General features: G+C 57.9%; 3 protein-coding genes across 3 annotated transcripts; 1 reads left to right on the plus strand and 2 right to left on the minus strand.

Moving 5' to 3' along the window:
- Positions 1 to 745: 745 nt before the first annotated feature.
- C8Q71DRAFT_728009 (uncharacterized protein) lies at positions 746 to 2,942 on the plus strand (the record flags this gene model as incomplete). The annotated part of the gene is made up of 6 exons (XM_047921912.1): positions 746 to 813; positions 1,270 to 1,309; positions 1,761 to 2,341; positions 2,403 to 2,680; positions 2,736 to 2,833; positions 2,895 to 2,942. The coding sequence occupies 6 exons, from the start codon at positions 746 to 748 to the stop codon at positions 2,940 to 2,942; spliced, it is 1,113 nt and encodes a 370-aa protein (XP_047773037.1).
- A 325-nt stretch (positions 2,943 to 3,267) lies between these two features.
- C8Q71DRAFT_851666 (NAD binding Rossmann fold oxidoreductase) lies at positions 3,268 to 4,875 on the minus strand (the record flags this gene model as incomplete). The annotated part of the gene is made up of 6 exons (XM_047926768.1): positions 3,268 to 3,437; positions 3,502 to 3,699; positions 3,756 to 4,169; positions 4,217 to 4,673; positions 4,799 to 4,809; positions 4,843 to 4,875. The coding sequence occupies 6 exons, from the start codon at positions 4,873 to 4,875 to the stop codon at positions 3,360 to 3,362; spliced, it is 1,191 nt and encodes a 396-aa protein (XP_047773038.1). The 3' UTR covers positions 3,268 to 3,359.
- Positions 4,876 to 8,364: 3,489 nt separating this feature from the next.
- C8Q71DRAFT_695878 (uncharacterized protein) lies at positions 8,365 to 8,703 on the minus strand (the record flags this gene model as incomplete). Its single annotated transcript, XM_047919915.1, has 2 exons — positions 8,365 to 8,588; positions 8,643 to 8,703. Coding segments are annotated over 2 exons (285 nt in total), but the record flags the coding sequence as incomplete, so codon positions are not given.
- Positions 8,704 to 8,995: the final 292 nt, after the last annotated feature.

Here is an 8,995-nt window from a genome sequence, read left to right on the forward strand (position 1 = left end):
AACAGCTGAAAATGGAAGCGAAGTGCGTTCATATGCGAGGCATGGAGAGATGGGCAGTTATGACGTGACGCTGCTGCCGCCTTTGTGTAGGGTCGAGATGGACGCGAGATGGATGTTCCACAGTCCTCGTCCACAACCTAAAGCACAGCACAAGCTCACCAAGCTCACGTTATGATAAGAGGCATAACTCAAGCATACTCACTATTCGCGGGGGTCCAGTCACCGTCCTGTGTCACTGTGGAACTTGGGCGGCCCCTGATCTAGGCCCTAAGAGCCGTGACCAGCCTTGGTCCCTCACCTTCACTTTCTTAGCCGTTGAGAACCGACCAGGAAGGTCATCATGCGGAGGATTGAGCATCGCTCCAGCGGAGTGAAATGTATGATGGAAGTCTCCTCGTCGAAAGACTTCAAGGAGTGAAGCCATTAGTGAAGCTTTGACTCAAGGCCTTTCAAATTCAAATTCAAGGACGCGACCGGACAGTGAATCACGTGGACAAGCCCTCATCGTATCGGGCAGCGATATCAGATCTCAGCCACCCTGCCTATGCCTGTGATCCCGGTCCGCTGGTCGCAGGCCTTCCTTTGGCAACGTCACAGTTTCAACAGGAACTGAACAGGAATGTACCAGAGATTCATTGCACTGCCCGTCTGCGCTAGCCTCCTCCACAATCCGAACCGAAATCGACATATCCGTAGAAATCCTGTATTTCCTTGGTACAAACCTCCACTCACTGGCAGTCGCAGCATGACTGCGGCGGCGGCCGGAATAATCGTGTTCACTGCTACCGACGACGTACCCGCAAACTTCATACAGTAAGTAGTATGTCGATGATTGCATATACAACTTGGCATATCCTTTGGCGTTACGTCGAGGCAGTGATCACTATTGACAACAGTTATCCGTGGTAATATGGTACACGAATCGAGTGCTATCGCGCGACGAGCCTGCCTCGGAGATGAATGGAAGACTAGGACACCGTTTCACTTCATTTTGCGGCATTAATCGCAGCAGAGGACACCACTTTGCCACTCTTATCGACGCTTCGACGATCCCAGCATGCGTCCCTCAGGCGGTATTGGCAGGACACATGTAGGATCTGACCGAGGCGGACACTTACCTCCGGCAAGCACCAATGAAGGTGCACTGTCATTGCGTTATGTGAATTGCGCCAGTACCGGTAAGTCCCTCTTGAACTGTACTCCGGCACAGTCAGCACTCATCCACCTCCTTGTTCCCAAGTGAATAGTCTTCCATTGCGCGACTGGCAGATTATTAGTGTCCTCAAGAGTCATCATCCGGAGCTCCACCGTGAGTCTTGTGTTTTCGGCCTTGGCAGGCCACATGAAAGAGAAAAAATGCAACGGCCACTTGCATCTGGAATGGAAGCACACCGTGGAGGGATATTATCTTCGCGTGCCCACTGTTCCCATACGCAGGCCACTGGTATACTGCGACCACCATGCGACGGCTGAGACGCTGTATGATGACAACAAGCTGAGCTCACCGGTGTTGATCAGAGATTAAAGTCGCGCCATTGACCTCTTGCGGCTTCAACTATCTTTTGTCGTTGTCCTCTGTGGTCGCCGCCCGCCCCTCATGCCAGCAAGATACGCCTCCGAATTCTTGCACACGTGCATGTGACTGCCAGTGGTCTACTACAAGCCACACGTTGTCCCGCACTTTGGTACATAGTAGTCTGCAGCAGGTATTTCATCGACCAGCGTACCTTGATCCTCAAATTCTGACCGTCCACTGGCAGCCTCATTGTGGTAACGGGACGAGCACATTGCAATGGCGAATGCTGTCTCAGCAGCTCCTGCGACGAACTCCGTTCTTAGTCACAGTAGCAGCTCTATTGTTGCTGCTACCCATTTGTCTGGCTCGTCGCAAATCGCCAGTAGCACGGTCCTCTCCAGCCTGTGCGACTTCCTCTGAGGTTGCTGCTGCTGCCTCCGGGCAACAAGCTCGCCTCTCCGCCGCCGACACACCCGCAGAGTCTCTATCCCGCGCTTCCTCTGTCATCAGCACTACCTCAGCCACCAGTGTTTCCAAGTCTCCTACCAACGTTGACAACGCTGGTCCCATCACCGGCACTGCCTCCACAGCTGGTACTCTCTCCGCTACCAGCACTACCTCCTTCGCCCGTGTTCCCTCCGCGCCTTCTCAAGCTTCCTCCAGCGCCCAGTCGGCCAGTGTCGAGACAATAATCAACGAATCCGTCGTGGTGTACGATTCTTACCTCAGCGGTCATACCGTGTATAGTACCGCAAAAGTCTTCTCCAGCGTTACCGAGACTGTGTCCGCGTCTGGAGAGGTGATAACAGCCACCTCGCTGCAACGGTACGTAATATAGAAATCTACTCGCCACGAGCTGATAATGATTACGGTTTCACGTCCGCAGTGTAACTATACCAACCGTCTCCTCGCCGCTGTCAAGACAGACGTCCAGCTCTACCGGTACCCGCACCACTTTTGCACCGTCGCAGTCAGGCACCTCAATCGAACCAAAGCCCGCCACGCCAAATCGCAACACTCTCCGGATAGCAGCCGCACTCGCACTGGGAAGTCTATGCATCCTAGTCCTCGGATTCTCGCTGTGGTGCTGGCGCCGGAGACGGAAACGAGCAGTGCTCGGAGATGCAGCGGATGACTCGGGCGTGTTTGTACCGTACAGAATCGGTGCGTGACAGTCTTTTCGCTTTGCGCGTGGTCCTGATTTGACGGGTACACGCAGTGCCGTATACCAAGGCTCGATCACTACTAGCGGATACGAATCGGGCCCCGTCTCCCGTTACGGAGAACGATATAGAAGAGGAGCTCGAAGGCGTCCGAGTCAGTGTCGCTCCTGAGGATCATGACACCGAAGTCGATGATTATGACGCGGATGCCACAGTGCTCACTACCCAAGTGGACGATTCGCGGGGCCCGCTGCGCAGCGTAGGGAGAGCTCCCGCTCCGCATGGACGACGTGCCTCCGTCTCCCCTCCGCCTAGCTTCCAGACAGACATAAGCTCACTAGATTTCCGGACGTCTTTCACCCGGCACGTCGACTCTGGTCTACGCTTCAACCCGGACTTCGACTCACGGCGAAGTCTTGTCGACCTACCTCCGGCGTACACAATGGATTGAAGGCTTAGGGTGCAGAGGAGAGTCAATCATCGCTGAATGCATTGGATATCAACGGCGCCGCGAGGTACTCAGCTACTGCGGTATCCACTACTACAAGTGTATGCTATAGGTCTACTGCTTTTACAGGATGGCTTCGCCCCGGTCAACGCGACCACGTAGGCAGTGAAGCTGTAACTATTGACAACTAATCGTACATGTACGTTACTTTGTATTTTCAGAATCGACATCATCACTGCTTGACCACATCCCTCGTCGCGGGCCGCAGAGGCAGCCCCGCCGCCTGATACACCATATCGATCGACTTCATCTACAGTCGCCACAATCGTCAGTCCGCCATCGTCCGCAGAAACACAGGCTAGAAAAATGCGCACCTGGTCGATAGAGCTCTGGTTCGTGACCCAGTGCGCAGGCTTGCGCCCGCGGAGCCTGTCGACGAAGACCTCGAGCTGCCAGCGGTACGTGCTCCAGTACTCCTCACCGTGCGCGCCCGTCTTCCCGGAGTACTTGTAGTGCTTCTCGTAGCGCGTCTCGCCCGTCGCCTTGTCCTTTATCGCAATGTAGTGGTACAGCTGCCCGTGCCATAGCCGTCAGCGCCGGGACCACCTCGGACGAGCGGGGGACGTACGTGGGGCATCATGAAGTTGTACAGCGTCACGACCGCGCGCTCCGTCTCGACCTCGATGGTGGGGAGTTCCCACACGCGCGGGACGAGGCCGGCGACGTTCGCGCGGCGCATGTCCGCGTACACCGTCGCCTCCACGTCGTACTCGCCCTCCGCGCCCTCTGCGGAGCCCTTGCGGTACACGAGCGTCGCGTCCATCGCCTCGTCGACACGCGCATCCCAAGGCGACGGCCGTGCATGTGCGGAATTGACGCGCACGGGCGCACCCGCGTCGAGCGCGAAGCGCGTGCTCGAAAGGACGTACGTCATGTCCATCAGCGCGCCGCCCGCGAGGTCGAACTGCCAGCGGATGTCGGACGCGGGGATCGAGCCGACGGGCGAAGTCATGATCGCGTGAGTCCGCAGGATCTTGCCGTGCTGCGGGCCGGTGAGCATGAGGGAGAGCAGAGGGAGGGCGGACGCACCTTTGACACGACGTCCTTGAACGCGTGCGCGGCGGGGTGGCACTGCCAGTGGAACGCCTCCATGACGACCTTGCCCGTGCGCTGCGCGGTCTCGACGACGCGCCGTGCCTCCGCCTCGTTCGCGGTGAAGGCCTTCTCGAGGAGGACGTGCTTGCCCTTCTCGAGCGCCTTGATCGCCCACTCGCCGTGCTGCCCGTTCGGGAGCGAGATGTAGACGAAGTCGACGAGCGGGCTGTCGAGCAGCTCGTCGTACGACCCAAACGCGTGCGCGATGTTGTACTTCTTCGCCTGCGATTGCGCAGTCTTGAGGTCGCGCGAGGCGATGGCGGAGAGCACGACCTCGCCGTGGGTCTGGGCCGGGCGGATAATGCCTGCCGCGTTGATCATCGCGGACGAGAGGATCCCGATTCGCAGTGGATCCGAGGTCTTGGTCGGCACGGAATTTTGTCCATACCACCTGTCGAAATATGCATCACGAACTCCTCAGCAAGAGGCAAGTCAAGGGTACCATTGGTGTAGGAAAGTCGCACTTTGGGACCTCTTTCAGCCTCACTGAACACGACCTTGTACATGGTCACTCACATCTGAATAGCCTACATGTCGACTCATTAGCTTCTTCTACGTACTTGGAGCATACACCGGGGGCTCACCATCGCCATAGTCGCGAGATTACTGGAGATGACAGTCGTTAACTTGGAAGTCGCCGGAGTACCTGGAGTAGATTTGCGAAACGACTTGGAAGGCCAGACTTTTTAAGGTCGAAGGGCGTGGGGCACTGCCAGTGAACCTGACGTCACGACCGCTCTCATCGCGGGCAGAGGCTCCAAGCCACCGACCAGAGTGTCTCTAGCATAGGGAGCCCGCGAATGCGTGGATGAGGTCGTTCGAACGCGAGCGAACATGCTTGCTGTCAGCGCCCGATCGCAAGCGGGGCGTGCGTCATGGGCGCCAACGGGCTCCACGACGTCGTCGACGGCCCACAGCAAGTGCAGCGTGCGCAGACTGTCCGAGCGAAATCCAAGAGATAGGCCCAGTTTCACGGCGTATAGGACTCACAGGGGCTCATGCTCACGACACAGAGGAACTCGCACTTCCGCGACGCGGGGGCACGCGAGAGAGTCTGGCACGTGCACTGCGGTTCGTCTCGGACTTTGACTTGCCGCAACTGCACGCAAGGTACGTCCGTCCCGCATCCTACTGTACAGTACACAAGCTACTACCGCACTCGTCCTCCGCCCTCGTGCTGTCCGCGCGAACACATCTGGTACACCCTCCGCTGCTCTCGCCTCGCGCTCGCCCCGAGTCTTCTGGTCTCCTTAGACTGAGTCGTAGATTCTGCCCTCGCCCCATCCGCCTCATCCTCCCTCGTCCTGTCGCATATTTGCTGTCTTCGTGCGCCCACATCTGTTTGCAATGTGCACACGTTGTCCCCACCGTCCTCGTGCTGCGCCTTTGCAGAGAGCTCGCCCGCCTGCCGGACGCCAACGCACTCGTTTGCACGATCCCATTCCCGTCCTCGTCCCTCGGCCATGTCCGCACGTCACGACGGGCCGCACGTGTCACGCCTGTCCGTGAGCAACCTTTGTGCCCCAAGACGCATCCGTACAGCGTCCATGTCCGTGCGCTAACCCACGCCGCGGCCAGCACTGAGCGTACTGTGCATCCGCCTCACGTACTTCGATGCGCCTCCACGGACTCGGAGACGCGACCGTGCGGTGCCGCCGCCCGTGTCGATGTTTGCGCGCGGCTAGTGCGCGGCGAATCCGGGACGCGCGACAGTGCTGTCGCGCCGGTACTGTACTCCTGGCCAGCCGATGTCGTACCGGGAGGAGCTGCCTGCAGACGGCGCGATTCTCCAAGTCGCACTATTGCTGACTACTTCCGTTCGCGGAGCGAACCCACAGCGACGCGCACCAACCGACGCATCCCGGCTTCGCCTCCTCTCTCTCCAGCAGCTCAGCAGAGACCAATACCTCGAGTCTGCCCTCGGACTCTGCACTGTTGCGCCGAGCTGCGTGCCAGGGGACGAGTGACCTCGGATTGCGGCTGAGCTCTGTGAGGCTCGGCGTGCCTGACCGCCCTCCGCATCGCAGCACGTCAGGTGCGTCCACAGTACGCTCGGCCTTCACAAATGGATACCAGACAGACGCAGGAATGCGCGATGGCATTCATGACCGCCGGCGTATCGAACCCGGCCGACGTGTCCACCGCGCAGAGTGCGTTTGCGCAGCGCGCGTCCGGCGTTGATCTTTGCGAGTCCAGTGGTGGTGCACTGAGGCGAGACTCTGGCACCTTCACGTGTCCGTTGAGCTCCACGCGTAGTCCCGAGGCTGGGATCCGCAACAGCATGGGTGGCAAGCCGTCTTCAGCACGCGAAGCGCGTCCGGTCACGATGCTTCGCCCGCGGCATGGGCATGTACGAAATTGGGGTGCGCAACAGCGAAGGTGGTAGTCGAAGCACATTGCCACCTGACCGCGTGCTCCCAGAACGCGAAGCGTGTCCGGCGTCCGCATCTGCGAGTTCGCGAGCCGATACCAGACAATGTAGCGAGGGCAGCGAGAGGCGCGCCATGTGGTGTCAGGTCATCCCAGACAGTCGGTGCAGGCACGACGTGAACGTCGAAGTGGCAAGGTGTTCACGCCGTGAAGGTTGACGGTGGCCTATGACGAGCATCACCTGCCGCTAGTACGTGGATACTGTACTGACAAGTGTGCTGTCCGTGCTCTAGCGACTCGGAGTGTACGAGAGGTGTGCCGTGTGGTGTCAGGCCGTCTCAGGCAGTCCGTGCAGGCGTGACATGAACATCAAACAGTGCTTCCGGGGCGGACCACAAGCTGTTCAGCCGATCTGGTAGGCTTCATTGCATAAGTCAGTGCATGTGCAAGCTACAAATCGTGGAGAGCGGTGTACCTATGCACGTACTATGGCAGTCCAACCTCCACACAACATGCTCTGGACGGTTTTCAAGCTAGATAGAGGTGGTCGTGAATGAGTTGTCTGTGCACTGAGGAATGAGGTTGCTGAGACGTTGGTGAGCAGTGTATGAGAAAGGAGCTATCCAGTGGGCGATTGTTGCTCAGAACTTGTGTGGCGTCAGCTCAAGATACTCATCTGCCGATTGACTAAAAGATTTCAAACTCAGTCAATATATCATGTCTCGGAGTCTGCCAAACTCCGAGGATGTTTCTGACAAATCTCAGGCTTCTGTCGCTAGTTTCTGTGGCTCATCTTAATCTCAGATCTGCTCGCTTGAACACGTTCCTTGGGTCTGTCTCCTCAATTCCGTAGCTGTCCAGCATCGGAGACTTGTCCTATACAAGACAGGTTATACTCCAGACAGCCAATACTGTCCAGAGCATAGCCTGTCCCATATAGACCATGTCTCCAGAGTATACATATTCTACACACTGTATGCCAAGACTTTGTTACATAATGGTCTTGATCGGACCTATATCCTGTGCACTTCAGGGACAATGAGCCGTCTTGAGCACCATTCCAGTCAGAAAGCCTGATATCAACCTGAACCGAATCTAGATATTTGCCACTTTCATCCATGTATCAGTCTAGTACTTACAGTCGGATGATTGATGTCAGAAAACCTTACAACAGCAAGACATCGGTCTCTTGCATGGCGTACACTCGAAGGGCAAGTCGATGTACGATGATGGGTAAGAGAAAGTGTAGAGATAGCGCAGACGGCGGAGGAGGAGCATTGACCTGGCCGGATTGGGCAAGTGCAGGCGCCCAAGTGGCGCCGCTGCGATGAGCGCTCCGGTACGACTTACGACGCGACCATGGCCTTGAAGTGCACTAGCGCGACCGGCGACACCGCTCTGCTGCCATCCTCGACCTTCCGCAACCTCGACAAATGATATTGTGATCTAAGCGGCAACGGCATCTACATTCAAGCATCCTCAATCGGGTCCTCCGCCAACTCGCCGCACGCCAACCGCCTGCCTCCCGCCTCCAAGCCCGCCTCGATCTCCGCGTCCAGCTGCTGGTCGATGTCTTCGCCAACCGTCAGCGGCGTGATTGCGCCTCGGTGATGGCAACAGCGCGGCTTGCCAGAGGCCGTCAAGTGCTTCCGGTGGCTCTTGAGGTCACAGCGGGCTGCCCGCTTTCGAACGGTCCGTGGCCTCAGCGTCGCGATCTCGGCCGGCGAGTTGATGGGAACGAAGGTGAGCGTGCCGTTGTTCCAGAGGTGTAGTAGCTCCTCGATCGGGCGCCGCCCACCCTTGAGATTGCTGAGGTTCGTGAACGGGATCGACTCGGGCCAGCCGACGAGCTTGTAGCCGAGCCGGCGCACGACGTTCGACCAGAAGTCGTGTTCGTTGTAGCGCATCCGCACGGCAGGATTTTTGGTTATTTCGCCTAGAAATCCATGGTTAGTCAAGTGAGTGGCAGGGCAAACAGTTCAGTACTTACGCAGTCCCTCGGTGAGGACGGAGCGCAAGAGGCCCCTCCGCTTTGCTAGCGAGGACGAGTAGCGGGGCTTACGAAGAGCAGGATCGATTGGGCACACGAGAACGAGGTGTCGAGCCATGACGAGACGATAGCCAGGAAACGAATGGACTTGGGGAGTAGACGGGCAGACCGAGTGTCATTTTAAACGCTCATTTGTCCCGCGTCGGTGTGTGCGAGTGTCCACGGCGCATACAGCGAGGCGAAGGTAGTCAGACGCGGTTCAGGGGCATCTCGAGCAAGGGTCCAACCTGCCCGGGCATGACCCTGGCTGATGCGCCGACGCTGCATACTAGCAGCTGTGCTTGTCGTTCGCG

The sequence above is a fragment of the Rhodofomes roseus genome (genome assembly GCF_022264815.1).
Source record: "Rhodofomes roseus strain CIRM-BRFM 1785 chromosome Unknown C8Q71scaffold_37, whole genome shotgun sequence".
In the NCBI taxonomy this organism is placed as follows: domain Eukaryota; kingdom Fungi; phylum Basidiomycota; class Agaricomycetes; order Polyporales; family Fomitopsidaceae; genus Rhodofomes; species Rhodofomes roseus.